The sequence below is a fragment of the Leptosomus discolor genome, chromosome 5 (assembly GCF_034619465.1).
Source record: "Leptosomus discolor isolate bLepDis1 chromosome 5, bLepDis1.hap2, whole genome shotgun sequence".
NCBI lineage: Eukaryota > Metazoa > Chordata > Aves > Leptosomiformes > Leptosomidae > Leptosomus > Leptosomus discolor.
This window is the reverse complement of record NC_141395.1, coordinates 39,991,763-40,016,515: the sequence shown is the minus strand read 5'-3', so window position 1 is coordinate 40,016,515 and position 24,753 is coordinate 39,991,763. Positions and strand designations below refer to the sequence as shown.

The 24,753-nt window shown below is 47.1% G+C and overlaps 1 protein-coding gene across 1 annotated transcript in view; it reads right to left on the bottom strand.

Annotated features, from left to right (window-relative positions):
* Positions 1–13,978: 13,978 nt before the first annotated feature.
* Positions 13,979–24,753, bottom strand: part of VWC2L (von Willebrand factor C domain containing 2 like) — a 52,489-nt gene continuing 41,714 nt past the window's right edge. Inside the window, exon 3 of the mRNA XM_086465922.1 lies at positions 13,979–14,127. Within this exon, the coding sequence (XP_086322048.1) occupies positions 13,979–14,127 (149 nt within the window). The remainder of the gene's footprint in view (positions 14,128–24,753) is intronic.

Sequence of the window (24,753 nt, the reverse complement as noted above, 5' to 3'; positions counted from 1 at the left end):
AGGTTAATGTACATCCATTAGTCCTTTCCCCTCCCCCCCCCCCCCATTCTTCTTTATGTTCTAGTAGCAGACAACCAATTTCAGTAAATACATTAGGTCTGGAAAGGGTCTGGAAGCACTTGAAATTTCTGTACGTGCAAAACTGTGGGGTTATTAATATTATCCTGTCTAAGCACTGTGGGTGAAGTGGGATTTGCAGATATTGAGTGATACTTTTAGGTGTTTTCCAGCCTCCACAGGCTTTCTTTTCCTCACAAAGAGCATTGCGGTTTTTGAGACCCTGCTCTTTTTGTCAAGTGGATTACTTGCTCTGCATCTCCAACATTATGAAGGAAGCTGTGCTTTCACCCATGCGCGCTATCAGCTATAGGCAAGCCAAGGAAGAATGATGGCATGGTTCAGACTGTTGTGCGGGCAGCTGAGCCAGCTTTAACAGCTGGACTCTCCCTGGACCTGCAGCAAATGGTTTGCTCCCTCCTCCCCCCAAAGCCACCATGATGATTTCTGTCCTGGTAATTGGAACGAAGCTGAACCCTAAGTGTATCTCATTGCATTCCCTGACCTGCACTTTAGACAAGATCAAGATTTTTACTGAAAAAAATCTATTACTCTAATGACCACAAGTGGCAAGCAGGACGGGTAGGGAGAGCCAGCTATTTCTTTTCCTCCTGATGTATTTATGGTTTGCGGAACTTGCCATGTTCTTTAACTGAAACCTTATGTTTTAGCACCGCAGACCTTTGAAAGTTAAGGATTTGGGTCACGATACTCTCACGCTGGCTGTCTTTGTGTTTAGTATGTCAGCACGGGCTGAACCTCCTCACCCTTGGAGCCATCTACCAAGACCCTAATGGAAAGTCACGCCATTGCCCTCAGTCTTCCTGCACTGTCTTGCCCACCCCAAACCAGGACTCAACCGTCAGGTGTCCAGTTTCCCCAAGGTCCTTCCACATGTGTAACCTAGTTCTCCATGCTCCATCATATCCCGCATTCTGCCCCTGGCAGAGCTGAGGGGCTGGGCAGCAGAGCAGATGTGGTGTGTGCAAGATGAGGCTAACTCACTGCTCTGTGAACCAGCAGCTCCTGATTTCTGAATCTTGCAGTTGTTATTTCCCAGTACCATGATGTTATTCAGACTGAGGATTTTTGTCTGCTACTAAAATCGGTGGCTTGTGGAGAACATCTGCACTGGTCTTATTTGAGCTCCAGTGTGGACACTTCAGTGATGACCATTGCAGGCTGAGCTGCTGCAGGATGGTACACCACTGCGTGTCGGGCTTAGTTCTGCAAGGTGCAACATCCCCATGCCCCTGACATTAACTGGCTGCTCTCCAGGTAAGCTCTGCTCTAATGAAGGCTCACTGACTTGAAGATACTTAGGTGAAATAGGGTATCTAAGTGCATGAGCAGCTCTGGTTATGTGAGTTCAAAACATTGCAGAATCAAGGCCAAAAGAAAAGAAAAAATGCCCATGTGCTTTAATTTCACTTAATGAGAAACCATTCACAGCTTTCCATTTCTGATCCGTATCGTTCTATTCTAATGGTAATTACTGTAGCAGTTTATTAACAAAGAAATCATTTGATAGCTTTCACATATTCCCATACTTCAAGTATCTAACAACCTATTGATTCGATAGCTTGGCAGTGTTCCTGATTGAGGAGATGGAGTTTGATTTTTTTTTTTTTTTTTTTTTTAAGCACTTTGATCATTTCACATGCAAAGGATAATTATTTTTCTGGTTGAAACAAGGGATGGATTGCAGATCAATGGAGTCTACAGAATGTTCTTGTGTGTGATCCCTGCTGCACCCACAGTCAGACCAAGCAGTGTTTGCATTTTCTTACAGAAGGACCTTGAAAAATTGTCATTGGGTTGGCTTTCTGATCCCTGAATTACTACAATCAGCAATGAAAAGGTCCACAACAGAAGTGCAGACAGGTAATTTCAATATTTGGCACTACTGAGCATATCATTATGAAGGCGGTTTGTGTTTGCAACCAAATGCACTGTTTTCCATTGGGCCCCAGCAAGGTGCGGTGTGCAACAGGTTTTGCAATGGCAATGCATTTTCATAGCCCTCAGTCGCGGTGCAGACTCATGACACTACTGGCTGCTTCACCGCCCCTGCTCTCACTTTCTGGATGGTTCCTCACTTTTTCAAGGTGGCTGGAGAAATTTTCCCTGACACTATTTCACACTGGTACAGAAGACCAGGGTGCTGCAAGAGCTCCCGGAGGGCTATGCAACACACAGTGAGCGAGTTTGCAACAGCACATAAGCCCAGCCATGGTCCCGCCCCTCAGAGATAACCAGCAGCCAGTCTGCCACCGGGGTGGCTGGTGGGCGTGAGATGTGGAGTGAAAAACAAGGTGGTGTTTCTGGAAGCAGTGTGTTGTGCAGACTGTTGGTGCACGTGGCTGTCATGCTTTTTGTGGATTTCTAGCAATTTGTTCCCAATTATATTGGAGGCCTGCATGGGAATTTTATTTCTGCTGTTAAATAGCAGGGAAACTTGCCTAGAAAGTAGCCCCAGCTACTTCAGTAAGTAGACTTAGACCAAATGCCTTTGGTCGCATCAAGTGCCCTTCCAGAAGGAGCATGGGGAGCAAAATGGATGGAAGCGATTTGCTGTAAGTTTTCTCGTGCAGGTTTGGAAAGAACAGAAACATTTGACCTCCGTGAGGAGAAGCTGCTACCTGTATCTTCACAGGGCTTTTTATGCACATGACCCTAATGGGCTTCCTAGAGGGTTGGTTAATAATTCATACACTTTTGAAATGGCCTGGTTTGATCATGCAGTGCCTAGATGACCCTACAACCTATTGGGAATAAGGCATCAGGAGAACTTGAATTACAGGTTAGTCATTTTCCCATCTAATATATCACACACTGAAAGCTTTATGACTTCAGGGCTTACTGTATTAATTTTATGCATGAGTGCTTTATTTTTGCCATATGAGATATATCACTGGCTTACTAGAGCAAAGTATCATTAGACCTGGAAAGGGATTTGGTCACTTACACTTTGTCACCAAGGATCATTGCACATAGATTATGTAGGGCTGTACTGTGTCATTTCTCATGTGTTTATGAAGTGATTATAAATATTGAACAGCGTGCCTTCAGGGGACACTTGAGATCTGTTATTGTAGCAACATTTCATTTAGAAAGATGCCACACATGCAGTGATTTGTGCCTTGGGAGGGTCTGTCGAAGGGTTTGTCTGATGAGAAGACAGAAAGTCCTGTTCTGCCTCAAAGCGGCTCTGCTTCGTTGTTTTTAGTCTCAGCCATTATCATTGTGCATCTCCTCTCATCCTAGTGGCACATACTGATGGCTGGCATTGAGGACAGGATCCTGAGACATCCGGAGTCCAGCCTGGCCTGTGCCGAAGCCCTTTTGACTAAATCACATCAAACTACCTTGGGTCCTTTGGTTTTCTCTATCTCGGTTCATGTCAGTCTTGAAAACACCACAAACTTGACTTTTCAGAAGTGCTAAGCTCTCAGTCTTTATTGTTTCAGTGATAATGAATGGGGTTGGTATATGAGCCCATAGAATACAACTTGTTTACCCTGAACATTCAACCTACTTCCGCACAAGCCAGGGGAAAAGAGTCTGTGGACACCTGTGTCCCACCTTCTTGAGACCCTGCTGCCATTTGCCACAGCCCGAAGCTGTGCAGGAGTCCGTCTTGGAGGTCTTCCCCTCCTCAACCACTGAGACCAAAGAGTAGCCTCTGTCTCCAGACTTTGCTGCTGGTGAGATGATGTCTCGAGCCAAGTTTTCAGAGGAGTTCTGTTCCTCTTTGGTCACTGCAGTAGGTTTGATTTAACTCATAAAGTGTCTGCAGGAAAGTTGATGAAGGCTGGGCCTCTTCCGGAAACCGATGCTTCTTCAGGTCCCTTCTTTTAATACAAAATTTTATATTAAAATGTTTCCTGCTAGGTATGTAAAGCACAACTTGAAAATGTAGCTGTTCTCCATTTCCGGATTTCCACTTACAACAAAACAACACAGGCCCACCATTGATTAAGTGATCCACAGAAGAAAAATACCCTGCTATCTGCCTCTTAAATGTTAATTAATGCTTCCGTGATTCATTAGTGAAAAAGACTGACATGGCGAGCAGTAAAGAGCCGCACAAATTTGCCAACAAAACTGATAGCAGCCTGCAATTGTGTTCTGAGACTGAGAACATGTGGAAACAGGGTAAAAATGATTTGTGACCAGGAGAAGGAGGAATTGCCTTGTGTTACATGAGCACATGCTTTTATTAGTTTGATGATGTACAGTGGGACTATTTCTCTTGGAAATGGCTTTTTGGTTAACATTTCATTTTTCTCCCCAAAGTTAGCTCTCACTCTCAGTGATATGAAACACAGCTCCCTGAAACTGGCTATCTCCAAACTTTATTAACACCACTCGTTGTTCTTCTAAATGATCTATTTCAGAACAAGTAATAAAGCTCTTGTTTTGCAGGTAAGCAAGACCTTGCTCTTTATCACGTGGCATTTCCACAGCAGGGGAAGAATGAAAAATTTGTTAATAAAAAATAATAAGAATAAAACTCATAATATGTTGCATTGATAATTATATCACTTTTATACCAGCCGCTTTTCTTTAGGAATTTGAGGCCGTGCACTAATTTGGCCCAGGTTTTAATGTGATTTATCCTACTGATACTGCATTTCCAGCTGTTGTCACTTTGATATTATGTGGTGCATCTGAATAACAGCATCTGGAAAAGTACTCAGTTCACTTTTACCTGCAAAAGGCACAAGTTTCCAGCATCAGAGTGGTGGTGCAGGTTAGCCATACATTTATCACCAAATAGATACCAGGAAATTGGATTGAGGGGCCTGTTGCTCATACCCATGGGAATAATTTCCCCTGGTGACTGGAGCTATCTAATATCAGGGCTGGGGAATGGTGAGAGACTCCTGGTGTCGGCGGTGCTGGATGTAGCATCTTTGCATGAGGCCAAGTTTTTCCCCTGCTTCTTCTCCAGGAGCAGGTTCTGGTCCAAATTTGTGCTTGTTTGAAGAGAATGTAGCTCAGCTGTTTTGATGTCTCTTTCTTTTCACATATTCTAACCTGCTCAATTTCTCTTTCTTCTTTATTGGTAACAGAAAGGCTGTGACACCTCAAGGTTTTCCTAGGACAAGTCTCCAGCACTGCTGCCCACTGGTTGCTCCTGCACATGGAGGCAGCAAAACCTTTGCTGTGTCTTGTGTTTCTACAGGTGTTTTTATTCTGTCTCAAAAACTAAGGTCAAATGCCACTTGTTGGGTAATACTAGTTGAAAAGCCTGTCTGATGAAATGACAGAACAAGTCTGTGGTGCTCACGGATTTCTCTAAATCTCTTCTCCACCCTGCCCAAGGTTGGAGGTGCAATGGGCCAGGCCCGGCCAGTGAAACTTTCCTTGCTGGGGTAACTCTTTCAAAGGATGTGTGTCTGCTCCACTGGACAGAAATTCAGACGTGCATCCACCTAAATTTCGATTTCTACACTGACCTACTCCTCAGGATCTCATTTCCCGTTCAGCAACTTGATTCTGCTCTTAACATGGTTTTGCAGAAGAAAATTCCTGTATTTCCACTACAAAGTGTCAGTCACTGGGAGCATACAAACACTCGGTGAGTTTGGCCTAGGAGATGATGGGTTTGGTTTGTGATCCACTTTCTCAGATCCAGAAGGATGGAGCCCAGGTTGCCGCTAACAATTTTGGTGAGAGGTAGGAACTACAAACAATGCATCGGTCCCCAAGCTCTGGCTGGCTGGAAACCAGCCTTGTATCTTCTCAGAACCACCAAAGGGAAACCCCATCGTCTCATGGCATTTGTGTTATCTCCAGCTCGTGCGATTTATGGTACCTCCACTTCTCCCACACTGTGCACTATGCCAGGGAGAGACTTTTTCACTATCAGGGAAATTTTAACTGTTGCAAAGGGTTGTCTTTCCCTAGGTGCCTCCTGCTCCCTTGTCCAAGGCACCTGCGCTTCCTTCCATTTGTTGTTTCTTACGCTGCTGATAAAACCAGTGGGATTTAGGATGTTTTAAGTAAAATTATGAGGGCTAAAATATCCCATGGGACTTCACAGCATGATAACAAACATGATTCATTTTCCAGGCACGTCTCCATTTGCTTTCTTTTCATGCTGGCGGGGTGAGTAGGGGCAACGCTACTATTTGTTTAGAAATGCAATTAGCCCAAGTGTGCCGGCCTGCAGCAAGCCAAGAGGATAACCTTGAATCCAGAGAAAGTTAGGGGAAATATAAAGCCATTTGCAGCTCCAATGGGTCCCCACGCACCCCTTTCACTCGCAGTTTCTATTCATGCCGATAAAGTGCCAGAAGATATGCAATACAATGGGAAATTGCTTCTTTGGGTATCGTAGCATCTTGACTTAGAAGTACTTTAACCTTGGCCTCATGCTTCCTGTGGGGCCTGTTGTCTTTGTTGCAGAAGTACTGACACCAGCCAGAAATATGTAGGCTTTTTCATCTGAGTAAAATAAAAACCCGAAACCTTTACCATTCTCTCGATGCCAGACATGCTCTACCTGCATTAACTTGAGCTTAATGGACTGCAAAATGAGTGCTTCAGCATGTATGGGAGTGGATTATTTGCAGGAGAGCAAGTTCCTCCCATTTTTGGTTCTTCCCTTTCCCAAAGCTTCTTTCCTTTAAAAAAAAAAAAAATCAGAAAATACAGCTAAATTATAGGAACACAGCTGGGCCCTAGGAAATCCAGAAAACTGTTCAAGCAAAGCAGAGGTTGCATCTACCGAGCCAGCTAACTAAAGGAAACATCACCGCTCCCTATCTATTAAATAATTTTTATTAATCAAGATGGCAGTGTTGAGGATGATGTAAACACTTAAGGCAAGATTTTTCAGCAGGCCAGCCAAGTAACTCACCCTGGCTTTATTACAGCCTTTCCTGAAGTTCTTCAAGGTAGCACCCAAGGCTCCAAAAGGTGGAGCCCACCAGCCCCAGCCACCCCAGTGCCAGGCATGCTGGCTGGTGGTAGGACGATCTGTCTTTGCAGCCCCCTCCAAGGCATGGTCTGTAGCTTCCACTCTTACCGTCATGCATCATTCAGAGAGAAAACATAAAGCCTGGTGAGCACCATTTTTCACCTGCTTCCTTGGAGTTTTGCCTTCCAGATTCAGATGATTTTTCCGAAACTCCCTGGGCTGGTTTCTCCAGACAGAGCCAAGCCACTGCTGAGATAACTGAAGGGATAATCCATGTCGGTAAAAGGATAACCACTATGGGTAACCAGGTGGGAGAGTGGCCTGGCCATTTCTCTTGAAGAGAAATCATGGGTTATCACTATGAAGAGAAGAGCAGCGTGAAGCATTGTGTGTGTGCAGGTCATAATGACCAAAAATACCATGACTGTGTCCTTTCCAGTGCCAGATGCCTTACAATCTCAATGAGCATCTTTAATAGCAGCATTAATTATTATTGAAATCCTGCTCTGTCCCACTGCAACATGTCTAACAGCTCAGGCTCACTCTTTCTCTCTCTCTCCCTCCTTTCCCCAGATCTCCTGTGTCTGAAGCAAACATCAGGAAGTCATAGAACAAAGGGTCCTTTTGTCTGACTGGCTGGGCCACCAGACCGTAGGATTCTGCTGAGCCCCATGTCAGCCAGGTGAGCGGAGAGTGCTCTGCACTACATGGAGGACACAGTTCTGAGTGTGCAGAGAGGGTCAGGCATGGGTACCAGGACCAGGGGTGCTGCATGAGCTGAGGACTGGAAAGATTGTGTTGGCCTGAAACTGTCAGATAATGTCTCTTGGTGCTACTCTATCCACCCTCTTGCTGCCTTCTATGGAAAGTCTCATGCCAAGAAAATATTGACTGACAGCTCTCCCAGGGACCTAGATAACTAATTAATTAGTGATCCCAGGAGAACCAGCGTGGTCAGAGGACACAAACTCCCCAAGAAAGGAGAGGCTTTGTCTGTCTCTTGCCAAACAGCCATCACTAACACCCAGCTGGCTGGCTGCCCAAAAGATGAGGCCATCTGCGCGGATGGGTGCAACCATCACCTGTCCCTCTGGCCTTGGCAGGGAGGACACCAGCCAGTGCTGGTGGGGACACCGTCTAGTTCTGTGCCATCCCGAAGGAGCCTGACTTACCTTTCGAGTTGGGTTTTGTCTTTCCTTCCAGTTCTCTAGTGCATAATTATCCTGTTGTCTGGGCTTCCACATCCCATGCCCAGAAGCATGCCACGTCTTGGCAATGGCTTGTTCTTCCCTGCCTTGGGCTGGTTATGCATATAAAGCACAGTAAGGCCCCAAATAATATTTCATATGGCTTAATATGGATCCCTTGGCTACATCAAGGCCTCTGATTGCTGTTTACTTATGGGATATTGGTGCTGGCCTGCCTGCTCCCCATTCACGGGCTATTGGCACACATGTCTATGGACAGGGAAGGGAATTGCCAAAAGGAGCAATTCAGTGACTGAGGGCAGTTACCTGGGTTGAGAAGGTATGTTGTAGGGTTTTCTGTGGATCTCGGGTGCTTTTTTTTTTTCTGTGTGGAGCTGCTGGAAAAAAAACACAAACCATCTACTCTGTGCTCCTCTGCTATTTATCCAGGTGCCAATCTGTGGCCATGGTGGCCAAAGGGTTTCCAGGGTCAGCTTCTGTCTAGGTGGCTTGGAAGGTGGACCAAGTTCGTGGTCATTCTGTGCACTGAGAAGCCCCTTAAAGAGAATGTGGAGGATCTCCATCACCTTAGTATGTGAACCAAAACAGTCACGTTCCCAGAGCTCCTATGCTGTCAGGGAAGTACATGTCACCGTATCATGTTGGACATTGTCCCGTGTTGGTCATATTTGGATGCAAAACTCTCACTGTAGTCTGTGGCACTGGGGTGTTACTGGCTCTCCTGGGAGCACGCAGGAAGGCAGTGGCTGAGTCAGGGCATGAACTGGCATCTTCTGAGTGCAGAGCTCATTTAGATACTGAAGTTAGTCATAGTAAAAATATATTTTCCCTGAAAAGAACCACTCTGAATATATATATATATATATCTATCTGCAAATATAAATACATACATACGGTATATTAAATATATAAATACAGGCACTTACTCCCTTTCCATGCACTCTATTCCCTGTGTTTTAAAAGCTAAGCTTCCACAGTACAAAGGAAGGTGGATAAATTGATAAATTTTTCATTTTCTATATTGTCTTGCCATTGCAAAACCCACATAATTTTGCGATATAAAAGGCATTTGTTTGCTGTACACTGAGATGGGCTCTCTTTCCCCTTTAACAGCCACCAAAGAGAAGCACATTATTGCTCATGCTACGTTGGAAGCTGAGGATTTGCTCTTTGCCTTTACATTTAGCAGAGCTGTGGTGGAATAGGTGTTGCTGCAGCGGATCCAGCACCCCTGCTGGCTGGGACAGCCGAGCCAGGGGATGGTCATGTCAGATGGAACTTGACTCACGATCTGCCACCGAAGCTATTATTTGCTGCTGGCTAAGGATCGCTGGTGCTCAGTATCCCCATACTGCGTGGAGCCATCTGGGTGGGATGGTAGGATGGAGACTACCCAAAGTCCAGGTTTTTCCCAGCCTTAACCTGGGAAAGAGTGTGCAAGGCACACTTTTGAGTGTGCCTTGCACGTGCCTGAGGGAGGACGACATTGCCCTGCCAATGCTTCGCAGGTGATCCAGAGCTAAGACAGCTCCCCCCCGGGGTGTGCAGGAAATAATCCTCTAATATAAAATAATCTTGGGTAACGGGATATTAATGAGGACGGGGAAAAGGTGATGCTCTCAGGGTGGGCTTCCCACTGCTTGAAGGAGGAGGGAGGCTGTACAGAGCTGCTGCACTTGTGGGGGGTCAAAAAAATGGCATCACATCAACGTGAGACTTGGGTGTAAAGCACCCCAGGTAGAAGGATTGGCTTTCTGGCTCTGGGTGTGTTTCTTCTGCAAAATTCACTGTTACTCATCCTGAAGGTGGTGCCTTTAAGCTATCCACTCTGACACATTATTTTGCTCCAGTTTGAGAACTTTTGGCTCCTTTTCTATCCACATCTCCTAGGCTGTATATTTTCTATCTCCCCTCATGCTGTCCTCTTTATCCCTCATCTTTCCAACCCATCAACTCCACCTTCCTCTACTTTCTGCCCTACCGAGCCCCCCACTCTTCTCTCTACCCCTCAGCATCTACCCTTACCTTTGTCCTCTTCTCTTCTCCATCTCCCACAAACACCTCTTGTATTTTCAAGAGTGTCAGCCCAGAAGGACGGGGAGGACGGCACCTGTGGAAGAGGTTGCGCTCCCCCATCTAATAACATATGTATCAGACACCTTTCCCTTGAGATGTCAGCCTCTGGAAGCCCAAGACGAACCTTTCAACAAGATTAAAGAGATGGTATTAATTGCTATCGATCATGGGTCAACAAATTAAATTGCATCTACAACTGCATCTCTGAAAGGTCTAAATGAGAAGAGTAGTTAATGGGTCTGGCTGGCCCAGAGCTATGATTAATTAAAGTGAGAGATGAACTAAAACATTAAAAAAAAAGAAGAAAGAAAGAAAGAAGAGGCAGAGAGGAAGGAGACTGAGATGAGGCTGAAACTCCTTGGTTCAGAAAAAAACTAGCATAGCTGGAGAACACTTGACAGTATTCTAATTCTGGATCCACCCTGTCCACCCTGAGATGGGCTGCTACGAAGCAGAGCCAGTGGCAATGATTTTGGGGGCTATTGCACCAAGCACCCCAGGTGCTGTGGAAACACTTCCCACCCATGACTGGCAACTCTTCCACATAAACACCTCAGAAAAGCTGATCTGTGCCCATTGCTCCTCCCTGCGACCCCAGACCTTGCCCTGCCACAGCCTTGGTGCTCCGGGAGAGCTACAGGACCCCTCAGCGGGACCATGTGCCTAATGCCACTGGATTTGGGGCAATCAGATCCCTTCCACAGTCTGAGCCAGCATCTTGTGGAGACCTTGCAGTAACATCTGTGACGGGATCTGCAGGGCTTACACCTCACTTCACCCAAACACACTCTCCAGCTCATGGTGCGTGGTCCTCGGAGCATCATCCCTGCCATCAGCTTTTCTGTTTCCACTTTTTTTTTTTCAGTCTCAATGTCCTGAATGGGTGAAGGGCAAAAACCAAGCATCCCCATGTTGCTTAGCAATGCCACTCACTGTAGATACTGCTCTTCTCTCTCCGTGCTGTGCGGCAGCCAGCTCTGCAGCACCCTGGTGGGAGCCGGGAGTAAAGTACTCCTGGGTGGGAATAAGGGCGCTTCTGTGACTCCTTGGGAAATAATGAAGTAGCACAGCATGGAATGGAGATGGTGCTTAATTAATAATGAAGAAAATAATAATATGTGGCATGTATAGCGCTGTACTTGTTCCAAGCACTGTACAAACATTAACTACAGTAATTAAGCTGTAATTAATTGGAGTAACTACTAATCAGTGTAAATAATGATGCATCTGGAGGTACCAAACGGAGTTTGTGAACTGAAAGCAAATTTCCATGTTCAGGAAATGGCATCAAATATAAAATGGCACCAGTGAAAGGCAAAAACAGATGGAGTTTAAAGTGAGAGCCTGGGGGTTGTGTCGGCCCATGACGGCTCCCCAAAAGGGAATCCTCTTTTGGCATGTTATCTTGTGGCAAAGCAAAGCTGATTTACTGCTGAGGAGCTCCTTGGGCAACCCATCCCACCCGTAGGACCTTCATGGCTATTTCCAGCTCCGAGCCCGCTCCTCCGACGCCAGCTGTATTGCTGCACTTACCAACGCTGCAGAGAGTCAGGGGCTGGAGCAAGGGATGGGATGGGGAATTGAGAGCTTAAGGGGATGATGATCAGCAGAGTAAAATACACCACAAATACATAATTTTGGGTTGGTTCTTTTTTTTGCTGGTTCACACACTTTATATTTAACAAAATAATTCTTTAATAATATAATCTTTTACACATCAAATATTGTTTCTAGGCCACCTACCCCCACACCCCCACACCCCCCCCCCCCCCGTTTTTTACAGATTTTTTTTCCTCACTAGTTTCAGGCACACTATTGTTTGAAAACTTTGAAACAGGGTAGTCATTGACAGGCAACAGCTTACAAAGAAAAGTGGTGATGACTTCTTTAATGGTACCATTTCAACTCGCAGGAAGCCAATGCTCAGGCGAAGGACGACAATCACTGCGCTAGTGCTTGTCCTACCCCCTGCCCTCTAGTAAAAACGCAAAAAACGGGGAAGAAATAAAAATATAAAGGCAACAGTGTGCATAAACTGAGACTGACTGTGCTCATCCGCTTCGGTGGAGGACATTGTAGGGAGGATTTGCTGCCATCGCTGTTAAAAGCAGGTGCTGGACTGAAGTCTGAACAAAATACGCACCATCACCCCAGTGGCCATGACCAAAAAGGCAGCAAACCAAGCGTGGACAGTGATGGGAAAGGCTCCTGCACTCACCTGGGCAGGGCAGAGTGGGGAAATGACATTGGTGGCTTTTTCTCTCACAGTATCACTTGGAAGCTGCAGCCTGAGAAAGCAAGAGGTGCCAGTGCTGAAAATCCTGAAGTGGACCCTTGGCTGCTGGTGGGGGCCATGGTGACCTCTCCTCCTGGCAAGCAGGCAGGCACATAGCTGCTTTCTAGAGAGCCTTCACCAGCAGCCAGTTCCTGTGGACACAGCCAGCCCAGCCCCAGCCCCCCCGTGCACCCTGGTTTGCTTCATCCCCAGCAGTACAGATGCTCCCAGGACTGGGGAAGAACCAGGGCAGCTCCCCTGCACTGCAGCAAAAGCTCTTGCCCACCAGCTGAGCCTGTTTAGTGCTGGCACAGCGATGGGATATTTCTGGAAACCTCCCTAAAGGCCATGGGCAGAGCAGGGGGGTATCACATATTTTAATGTGCAGCAGCCAAGTCCTGCTGTCACTGAAGTCACGGAAATGATGCCTTTGGCTCCAGCAAGAGCAGCCTTGGCGCTGGCAAAACAGGGATGGGGCAAGGCAGGTGAGCGCCTGCTCAGCCCTAGAGCTGACGGAGCACAGACGGGAACCCCTCCCTCTGCTCCGCCACCGATCCCCAGTCAGGCATCACACAGAGACATCCCAGGGAAGATGTTGCTTTCTTGGTGCCTTTCCAACGCCTTCTGGCTCGCCACCCCTACCTGCCTGCATAGCCATTGTTGGCTCGTGCTCTGATCGAGGTCACGGTGACTGTGTAGGTGTCTTCAACTTTATTGTCCCCACTCAGTGGAGAAAGTGTAACAGATACAGCTTGTGTCTTGGTTGTCCGGTTGCATACCTGTGCATCTACCTTGGTCCTTCTGCAGGCTACATTCCAGGTGGGTTTTTTTTTAACCCCTTCCTCCCCTTTGAATTTCTACCTCCCTCTTGTCCTTAGCGGCACCCCGCCAATAGATACGATAAAAATGATCCATCACTTCACTCATAGCTGTATTGCCCCGATGATCCCAGCTTAGGAAGAGGCTTTAAAAAAAAAAATCATCACAATAGCAAAAAAACTCTTAAATAAATAAACATGAAAAAACCCCATGATCCACATTGTAGAAAGTGAGAGCGGTGAATCAATTGGCATCTCGGAGGCATCACCAGTCCAGGAACTTGTGTGGGACGATTTTCTTTTTTCCTCCCCAAATGTGACCACCGCATCCCTCTCAAGCACTGATAATTACAAAAGCAGAGTAAATACCTAGATACCGGATACATAGTGTGTGAAGCGAGAGAAGAGCAGGAGATGGGGGGAGAGGGAGACCCTTCCCCGTGAGTAAAAGAATCTCTGCTTGTGTAAAACCCTTGCAGGCTTTGCTGGTGACCCTGTTGCAGCTGGCGGGAGGTCGGAAGCGTGTGCGGCATCAAAGCCATTCCTTCATCATTGTCATCATCATCATCATCATCATCGCCAGCAGGCTGCCGCTGGTGGGGGGGTTTTGCTGCTACAGAGCCTGCTTGCCCTGGCACTCGCGCTTGGAGCACTGCGCCGGCTTCCACCAGTCCCCGTTGTGGCAGTGGCAGATGTTGCAGTCGTCCACCTTCACTTCGATGCCGGCGGGAATTATTGTGGTTCCTGCAAAGCAGTTTGGACCTGCAAAAACACAGGGGAGTAATAGAAATAAATACTTTTTTTGTTTGTTTTTAAATGGGGTGCAGCAGCTCTGCTATAAGCACCTGGGAGCAGGCTCAGCCCCAGCCCCTTGCTGTGTTCCAGCCACAACATACTGCTGCCGAAAGCAGCAGCAATGCTTCCAGGCTGCTCAGTGCCAAGCCTTGGTCCCACGCTGATCACCTGTCTCATTTTATTGGCTGCCCTCAGGCACTAAAGGAAAAAAAAAAAAAAGCCTTGAAACTTCCCTTCTCCTGTTTCCATACCCAAGCCCCAGTACAAATGGCACTGGATGCCCCATCGATGCACCCACCTTTTTCTACTCAGTTGCCCACTAATTTAGTATCTCTTCCTCCTAGAATTTGGCTGCGAGATGGTCAAGACCATGAGGACAAGCATCAGGACGCAGACCAGCCTTCGCTGCTCTAGCCCAGTGAGCCTGTTCTGAGCTGCAGGGACCAGAGCCAATCCATCCGTCAGGACTACGGCAGCCATGCCCGAATGCCCAGTAACCCCACAGACCCCACCAGCTAGGGGCTATTAGCCATAAATGGTTCATAGCATCAGATTAACAAAAATAATTGACCTCCCAAATAAGCTTTCAGATAAAATCTGGGGTTTCCCAAGGGCAATTCCTTTAATCTGCTCATCATTGGTTATTTTTTTGGCTTCTTTATTACACAACATTAAAGCTGAGCAACAAGTCAGCAAGGACCTTATTTTCCTCCTTCTCATAAAAGCCCCACAAATGTCCAATGCCCAGCTGTCCCTCTACAAACCCTCTCCTCCTCTTCTCTCACTACCGCATCAGTTAGTGTCAGGAATTAACATCAGAGCCAGCAGCACACAGAAAAAAAAATTGAGCCGGTCGCATTTGTGGCATCAGGGAAGCATGAAGACATTTGAAAAGTGTCTTGTGGCTCGAGCTCTGCTCCTAAATGTACCCCTTGGCTGGCCACTGGTTTTAATCTATGCCTCCAGCACACAAGGTGCATTCAAAAGATGACAGCGTGTACAGACATGAAATTACAGGCAAGTCATTAGTGCTTAAAGTAAGGCTTAAGACCATTTGAAAGGGGAAACAGAGTCCCTGCGTGGTTGGAAACAGGATGAACTGTAGCAAACCCAGCGCCAGGGTCTCACATTTTATAGTCTCAGAGAACTATTCATTTCATCTCACTGATTTATTAGTGCCGAAGATGCTCCTCAGGACCCTATGTTTAAGCTCAACAGGCCACAGGTTTGACAGGGCTGGGCTTAACCAGACATAGGCAATTCACGTTGCTGCTGAGCCAAACTGTGCCTGAATGTTGTGTTTAAGCGACCTTCTGCCTTTATCAAAGGCCCCTTCAATTGCACGTCAGCCCTACAGCAACTTTTCACATCCATCTTCATGAAGACACAACACAAGGCCCTAAGAAAGATGCCTCTGACGGCTCCTGTACCAGAATTTGGGGTGACTGGGTGTACCCCAGGGCTGCTGCTTCCTTCCACGGGCAGGACCTGGGAAGGCAGGCTGTGATGCTGGAAAGGTCTGTGTCTCTCCATGAAAAGGTCATGATGACTCCTCCTTTGCCTGGGCAGCATGTGAACCCACCAGGATGCCAGAAAGAAGCAGGCTTTTGCTCCAAACAAGGAAGTACAACACCACTTGTTGAGCCAGAGTTCAGCCTACGCTGGTCTGATGGCAGTTGAGAAGCAGCGCACTGGGTGTGGGGATGTTTTAAGTCTGCTCTAAGCTGGGCTTTGGGCTGGACAACCTCCAAAGGTCCCCTCCAACCTCAGTCATTCCATAGTGCAAAGAACTCCAAAGCCAGGAGTTACCAGCCAAGGACGTGCGGCAATACAGAAAAGCCAAACTCTACGTACGCACAGGTATACACTATGTGTTTTTCTTTACATGCATGTGCTTGAAAAAGTCATGGCCTGTTTTGGTCACAAGCTGAACACCTCCAAAGTTGGTGTCTCTCTGGAAGGCACGATTCCAGTTGGAAAGGCTGTGATCCCAATGGCGGTATTTCTCTGGCAACCTGCTGAAGTTGTCACTTCTTCCCATGGCTATTGGGTCCCCATGCTGGCTGTGCCGCTGCCTGTGCTCTTCGTCACAGATTTTAATTCTCCACTTCATCAAGTCTGGGTGGGGTGGTGTTAGGACACCCAGCATGGCCTTTGCCATCAGGTCAGCTCATTTGCTGCCGTTAAATGTGCGGGGTTCAAATGCAATAATATTGCCAATAATTGTCGAGAGCAGTATTTCAAGTTGGAGTAAGTGCCTGTCCCTCGTTAATAGGATGCTCTGATTGTCTGCCGATGTTGAGGATGCCCAGGATGGGCAGCCTTCACACAACAACCAGCTCCATGCTCTCAGAGCAAAAAAATCCCTTTTCATTAAAATGTCAACAAAAAGCTTCCTCTGGAGCTTAGGGTGGCAAGGAAAGGGGAAGATTGTTTTCTCTCTTGTTACCCTGTGGCTGCCTGTTAATCAGCTCATTTGAGAAGCCAATGCCACCTTGTGACTGACACACCTCCCCAGACACCACCTTCTGCAGGTGCTGAACGATGGATTTATAGCACTGCTGGCCCGTTCAACATGGCTGAAAACATGAGGCAGGCCAGTGGCGACGGGAGCCAGCATGTTTTCTTACTCACAGGTGGGCCAACCTTCACCGCCTGGCTGGAGCTTGGGGACCGTGCACCCCCCTCTCTCATGGGGTTTTGTCTGCACCCCTACACTGAAACACCGCAGGGGCAGAGCACAGCTCGGGGTCATGGTGAGCCAAGGGTGAGTGAGTTGGGACTAGCTGATGGGGCACTGCAAACTGGGGAAAAGCTTGTTTTTTCTTGCATCCTGCTCATCTGTCCATCCCATGGCTGCTCCATCACGGCCACAGCTGCCTTTCCTCCTCCTCCTGGCAGCCCCAGATCCCTTCTCCCTCTTGAGCTTTTTTCAATTGGAAAAAAAATAATCATTAAACACCCCTCATCAATGTGCCTATTCCAGAGCTGAGACACAGAAAGCAGACACCACGATGAAAAGAGGAGATGGATGATGGGGTTACTAAAGGCATCATCCATGCCTTTGGGGTCCCCAGCAGAGAGGGGGTCACTCATTTTGGTGATAACACCACAGCAGCAATGTCCCTGCCCTGGCCAAGGACATACAGCAGCTCTGCAAAATAGTAATTAAACACTAATATCTGCCTCTCTGATCTCTGGCATCTATGGAGTCACAAAGGACCTGGCAAGCGCCTCCATGACTAACGGAAAATCCTTGGGATGCTGCCATCTCCCCACAAAAAGGCTGCATGAAGGGAAGAGGAAAAATTATAGTTATTTTGGATAAACTGTAGGGACTGAAGGCTGGAAAGAACATCGGGGTATGGCCAAACCAGCCCTTGCTGAAGCAGCACTGAGCATCCCTGGGCTGGGCTAAACATCACCTGAGCACACCTAAGGAAGGAGCTGTATTCAGGGGTTGAACCAAGGGAAAAATCACAGCAAGTAGGCTTCTTTTCCTTTTTTCTTCGCTTTTAGCAAAATGGATAAAAACCTGGCTTTGGGCTCTACTGACACCTGCCCTCCTACGAAGATGTTTTGCTGCAATTTTGGGATATCCATCTCTTCTGTCAGACCTTAGTGCTTTTAGTTTAGGCCAACACTACCACTGCTCTGGACCTACATTCTCTTGTCCTGGGTTACAGTGTAAAATGTGCCAAAAGAAAAAAAATATATTCTATTACCATCTTCAGGAGCTGTTGAGACCAGGTGGGGCGGTGCTCCCTGCCTCCCCCCTCTGGACTATCTCCTGTCAATGGGCACAACAATGCCTTATCGCCTGACCCATCGGTAACTCGCTCCTGGGCTATCTCCTGTTAATGGCCCATCAAGGAACTGCCTCACGACTCCCCATCCCATTGTGAGATACTCCGCCCGGGGAGGTGGGGGGAAGGAGCCAAGCAGTCCATGCCAAATAAAAACGGAGATTTTGAACACCCTAGCCGCTTTTCTTCCACTGGATTCCCAGAGGAGCTTTTCCCCCCACTGGAGTTCCAGAGGACAAGAGCTACCTGCCGAACACTGGACCTTCGGAGGAAGACCAGACTCTTTTACCTGATCGCTGCTTCCACAGAACTACACTCATCACTTCAGGAGGACTGCAGCCAGCATCTTATCGGACTGCTACTGCCACCCTAACAGGGTGTCAGGTTGTATTCCTGACTCTTGTCAGTGTAAACTAGTGGGTTGTTTGTTTTTTCCCTGCCTTGTGTTATATACATATATATATTAGTAAAGAACTGTTATTCCTATTCCCCATATCTTTGCCTGAAGGCCCGTTAATTTCAAAATTATAATAGTTTGGAGGGAAGGGGGTTACACTCTCCATTTCAAGGGAGGCTCCTGCCTTCCTCCACAGACACCTGTCTTTTCAAACCAAGACATCTCTCAAAATAGCCGTCTCTGCATTGACAAAGTAAAATGTTCCCTTTTGCACAACCCAGCAAGCTGACCGAGCATTTTTGCATCTTCTCTCCCTCCCTGTTACCCCTACCCCTACAGAAACACGGATTTCTAACGGAAGGCAAAATTTCCACACTCCATTTCTGATAATTCCACTAAAATTCCTATTGAGTGGAACCACTGAAATAAAATTTTCCAGCACAATCGCTATCAGCCAGCGCCTTTTTTTCCCCATCTAAACTTTTCCCAACTTTGGAAAAGTGGATGCTGTTTGTTCAAAATGGGATGCAGTGAGCATCGTGCCCGTGGCTGAGGCACGAGAAAGATGCACTTGGAGGACATGCATGGCTGAAATTTAGTGGAAAATATGCCTCAGACAAGTGGCATTTTCTATGCAACAGTACAAGTCAACAGGGAGTTTTCGAGACAATCTCAGGTTTTTATAGAGCCGACAGCTAATGCACTGCTGGGATAACATCCAGCACCTGGGAATGCTACATGGCTCTGTGACGTGCCTTGGAGGAGCTGCAGCCCATGAGGCCACGACCAGATCCCACAACAAGAAATGAAGTCCTTTTTTTTTTTTTTTTTTTTTTTTTTTAGATTTGCAGCAGAGCTAACCAGACTCCTTTAAATGCTCTAGTATTTTTTTTCCCTCCTTAGATCAGCCTCCAAAAATTTCAAGACCTGAGTGCCCCAACCTCTTTCTGCTGGGGACTGGCCTGAGCTTTTCCCACTGTTACTTTGTGCTGCTTGGAGGAGCAGGCTGAGACCAGGATCTGCCAAATTGATGCAAAAAAAAAATCACAAAGAATGAGACAGAACAGCACAACAATGTGGAGGTTTTTTATTATTATTATTATTATCCAAAGGAAGACGCTGGTCAGAAACATTTGATGGCATGTCAGGCACATCAAGGAAGTCACTTATGATAATAGCAGTAGGAACAAGAAGCTGCTTTGGGCAAGGGCTGTCATCCTGGTCTTTGTAAAAGCATCTTAAACCGCGACTGCAATGAAAACAGGCCAGTAATCACCCTTTTACTTGCTCAGGGAGACTAATGGGAGAAGTTTGCTGCTCCCACAGACAACACAATTGTGAGATTTGCTTTGCCTAACGTAGTTAATACTCACAAAAGACCACAGCACTCCAGGCTGCTTGCTAGAACAACTGTGACGATTTTTATGGAGATATATTAGGGACATTCAGGTGCTGTTTTGACAGGAGAGATATAGAAAAATCATATATGGTTTGTTGTTTGGGAAGAGTGATGGCAAATTTTGCAACTGCACGTGTAAGACTAGATACTTGGGTAATGACGCATGTTGTGCTGCTGAACTGCACCCCTGGTACAGAGGGAATACGTCTAATCTCACGCGTGGGCATTAATGCACGCCTGCTACATCATGCAACACTACCCAAAGATGCGAGAAGACGTCCTCTTGGGACTCAGTGGCATGGTGCTGCTTTAAAGAAATTCAACAGCCCTCATCTGACGCTCCCTGTCATGCTGGAAAAAAACCTCACAGCCCAAACGCATGAGGAGCAGCCATCCTAGCTCAAGAGCAAACCACATATTCTGCACGGTCCCCACCACAGCATGATGGGGATGTGGAGGAAAATGTGTGAATTCAAGAGCACCCCGCACTTGAGTTAACGTTGGAAATGGCAGCAGTGTGGGGTTTGATGCTCTCCAACGCCATGAGCACACAGCGTCGCACTGATGCTTTGGAGCTGCTTGGTGCCAAACACCAGCCTGGCTCCTGGGCCCTGTGGGCTGCAGGCAGCTCCCACTTGCTTTGCGGGTGGGTTTTACTGAACTCAACGGCTTTGCCCGTGGCTTACAGTAGCCCTGAATTTAGCTTCATCTGTGCAAAGCAGCGATAAAAGGAAATCAAATGTTAAGCACCACAGCAAGCATGAATCACTTCAGGCCAACTGTGATATTCAGATTTGCCCTGAATAGCCTCTTGCACCAGACAGAGCTCATTGCCTTCACTGGAACTTCTCATGGTACAATGTCCAATGTCAGCGAGCAGCAGTATTTTCCTCTTAGTTAAATATTTCCCAGTGATAATCCTATGTCTCCCGCCACTCCTTTAAGAGCTTCCCCATCCCTTCAGAAAATATTAAGGCTGACTCCAAGAGAATTTAGCTTATTCAGTCAATGGATAAAGTCAAGGAGACAGGTGCTGATGGCTATGCTTATCTCCCTTGCACCGGTAGTTTAGATAGCTGCTAAACAGCAACTCAGTTTAGCCCACCATCCCACAGGCTGCTGCGTGATATGTCCCACAACTAAATTTGCAAGGGATAAGCAGAAAACGGTGGTGTTTCCCAACAGTATTTAGGAATGGAATAGCCTGAAAACATGCCCATGGACACTCATTCAGCTGAATGAGTCTTAACAACTTTGCTTTTGGAGCTTGACCATGCACGCAACCGGGCATGAGAATTTACTGCTGGCAATCTGCGTGGAACTGTGGGAGCCATTTCTAGTAAACGTGGTCAAGTGTCTTCTCAGTGGGAAGGCCAATTTTTCTTTGCATGTTGCCACAAAACAGGCATCTCGCAGTCTTCACCATGACCATTCCATCCCATAAACCATGCGGTCTCCAATGCCAGTGCCCGGCACTGCAAGCATCGCTCAGCTGAAACAACCACTTGCAAAGCAACAACCAGGTGAGGTTTACACCCTAAAACCTGCACAAGGATGTGTGTAGACAACTCCCCAACAGAGAAAGAGGCAAACCACAGCAGAAATACAAGTGATCCCCAGGCTCTGGTGCAGAGGGCAGAAACCTCCACCTTTCTGCACCTTGGGACTTTTTCCATGTCCAGGCTGAACGCTATGCTCATATGAGAAGTAAAACCATTATTTTTAATGACAGTCCTTGTTTCTGGAGGTTACACAGCTCCTCTCTGCTAATCCTGCAGGATCTTTTCAAATGTTCATTTAGCTCTGTCAATGCTATTTATGTGATCACTTCAGATTGCAAGAAAAGAGCTCAATTTGTGGATTTAATTAATGAGTCAAGGGAATAAGTCTTGGTTTTGCTGCCTGGTATTGAGACTGCCTGCTCCCCTCACCTTGGAGGGAGGAGAAGGCAGCAGATGAAGCCGAAGGTGAGACATAAAGAAGTCAGCTGCTGATGCTGAGCTTTGCCTTATTGAAAACTAAATTTGATAATGCTCTGCAGCGGGAAATAAAAACCCCACCAAAAGATAACAACCCTGGAGCTCTTTTGTGTGAGGATGAGGCCAAAGTTGAAGGTCCTAGCTCAAAGCATGGCTGAAGCCTGAGGGTGCATCAGAAACAGGACTGCTGTGACCATGGCACGTGGAGGTGGGGCGGTGAGTTCACACCTTGATAATGCCCAGGTCTGATCCCCGGTCTGTAGCTAATCACTTCTTGGTGGTGGCAGGAGGGAAGGGAGTACACTGCAGCTCTGTCTCCTCCCTGTTCCTGGAGGCAATGTCCATGTCCTCCAGGCTACAGAGGACACAGCTCTTTGCAGATTAGAGGACATCTGCTCATCCCATGTGTTCTCAATACATACACCAGGTGAAAATACCTGCCCTGGACTCCACTGTAGCCCAAGTCCATCCCCACCCACCTGGCACAAAGGCTTCTGCAGGACTGGAAATGAGACCGTTTCAGGTCAGTGCCCCCATCCAGATTATCAGCAAGACTCTGAAATCCCCTTTCCAGCCTGCTCACCCTCTCCGGCAGCAGATGAGCTCTCCTAAGTTGCCTGCACCCAAACGTGGAGGATGTATCAATGCCACAGCCACCATGCCAATAAAATCTGGATGCTGCTTCATCTTCGTGAGGGACTAGGAGTTGAGTCTACCAAACCACACCAGCCTCAATGCCACAAATTAAAAAATCCCTACAGCAGGCAGGCAGGAGATGCTGGAGGTGTCAGTCCTTGTCGCCATAAGCAAAACACTTTGCAGAGCCATCTGCCACCCCAAATGCTAATCGGCTGCACATCTCAGCTTGGAAGCACTGCATGCTGGAGCACATCGATGTTTTCAGTGTGGGTAGGTGAAAGTTGGTCGCCAGCACAAACAAGCCATCACCTGCTAATCTCTCCCTGCACTACTGCAGACCGGTCGGATGGCAATCACATCCTGTGGGTATAAAGAAACTCTTCCCAGTGCAGCAACTGCCAGAAACGTGGTGTCTCCATCTGGCAGGTGAGGGGGCTCTGTCTCACGGTGAGGTGGGCGGCGAAGTCGGGGAGGAAGGCAAAAGCAGCGCTGTTTTTTAGGCAACAGGCCCGCAAGTGAGTAGATGTTGGGATGAAATCACTATGGGTTCCATCCTCTCCCATGAATTGAGTGATGAAAACCAAGGAGGAGGTGTAAGCGAGCACGGAGCTAGTGGTGGCCCCAGCAGTGCCCCCCCAGCCCCTCTGCCAGTCAAAAGCTCAGGAATTGTTCTGTGCCCCTTTCTTTTGGTTGCTGTTGATATTTTAAAATCCCCAAAGAAAGCCTCGTGCAGACCTGAAGTATGTAGGTGTATGTCTGTATACATACATATAAGCAAAGCCAAGGAAGTTTGAAAGATAGATTTTCCACAGCCTTTTTTTTTGTTGTTGTTGTTCATTTGCTTTCAGCCAGTCTTTCCTGGAAGGACAGGAGGTTTGTGCAAGCTTTCCCACCAAATCTCAGCTTGCTCTGGTCTTCATTCAGATAGTGCAAAGAGCTCCCAACGAGGTGGGTATGTCTCCCCTCCCTCTCTGCTGAAAGGAACCAAAATATGTCTACATGCAACAACGGGGCAAGCGACTTTTCTGTGACAAGGCCACCTTCTGCCTAGGATGTTCCCACCTGTAGGCAGGGTATCGCATGATGATGGCTCTTAGCTGTGGTAACAAGTGTCACCTCCTTGAGGTGACCCCCAAGGTGGAAGGTTTACTCTTCCTTTGCCACCTTGTCCAGCCACCCATGGAGAGATGGAACCTCCAATAAATGCCCCCAAGTTCACTCTGTCCTCTAAAATGTCGCAAAATGAGAGCCTTGTCTTTTTTTTATTTGTGGACAAACCCGACTGGCTCTGGCTAAAAGCTCCTTAGAATCAGTCAGGGTATCGCCTTGCCATCCACAAGCTTTCAATCTTGCACACTGTTGCCCCAAAGAATTAATTTCCTCTGGAGCTGATCTGCAGCTCTTTTCCATCGTTCCTGCATATTTTACTCCTTACAAGATGATGCTAACAGCCCTTCTCAAGCACTGCTTATTTACATGAGAGATTTTTCCAGTCACAATTCACATTGCTGGGTGCCTGAAGATGCCTAGAAGTTATTTAATCTCTGTATTAAAATACATATATCTATCTGCAGTACCCTTCTCCAATCTAAATCCAAGTTGCTTCCTCTAAGCAAGCCCTACATCATTAAAACGAGTGCATCAAAAAGGTGAGACCAAGCTAAAAAGCTAAATTCCGGACAACAGGAGCCTTTCCACTGAATTTTGCCAGCGATGAAGCCAGCAGAATAAGTAAGACAAAACACACCTGCAGCTCTCAGCCAGCTCAGGGGGACAGGGATCTCCTGGTGGCCCCATGTCATCTTCTGGCTCTCCCCATGCAGAGATGTTCACATCATTCCAGGCTTTGCTCAGACAACCCCAAGCATCCGCTGCCTTGGAATCTAACGAATGCAGGGGACCCACTCAAGTTCCCTAAATTATGACCTGGCTCCCAGTGACACAGACCGATTTAATCCCCACTGCTTTGCATCGTGGTTAGAAAATTACTGATAGCTCATTATCCATCTTAATCAGGAGCAGCAAACAAATGAGGGACAGGGAGACATCCAGAAGGGAATACACAGCATTACTCCTCCTTATTGATAGCACAGTTACTTAATTTGATGTGGAGACATAACTTCAGGCATCACTAAATACTGGAGCAGGAATGTTTTGACGCAAGGAAGATCTATGGGTGCAATTTAAAAGAAGTCTGTTTAGAAGCGGTGACGTCTACCAGAACTGACAGATCTGAGGTGTGCAGACAGACTTGAGATTACCGCTCAGGAAGTTAAAGAAAGACAGCGGCTCTTCGACAGTTAAAAAGCACCAGCCGAAAATTGCAGCCCCGCTTCTCTCTTCATCGTCTGTGCTTGTGGGATAAGCATGATG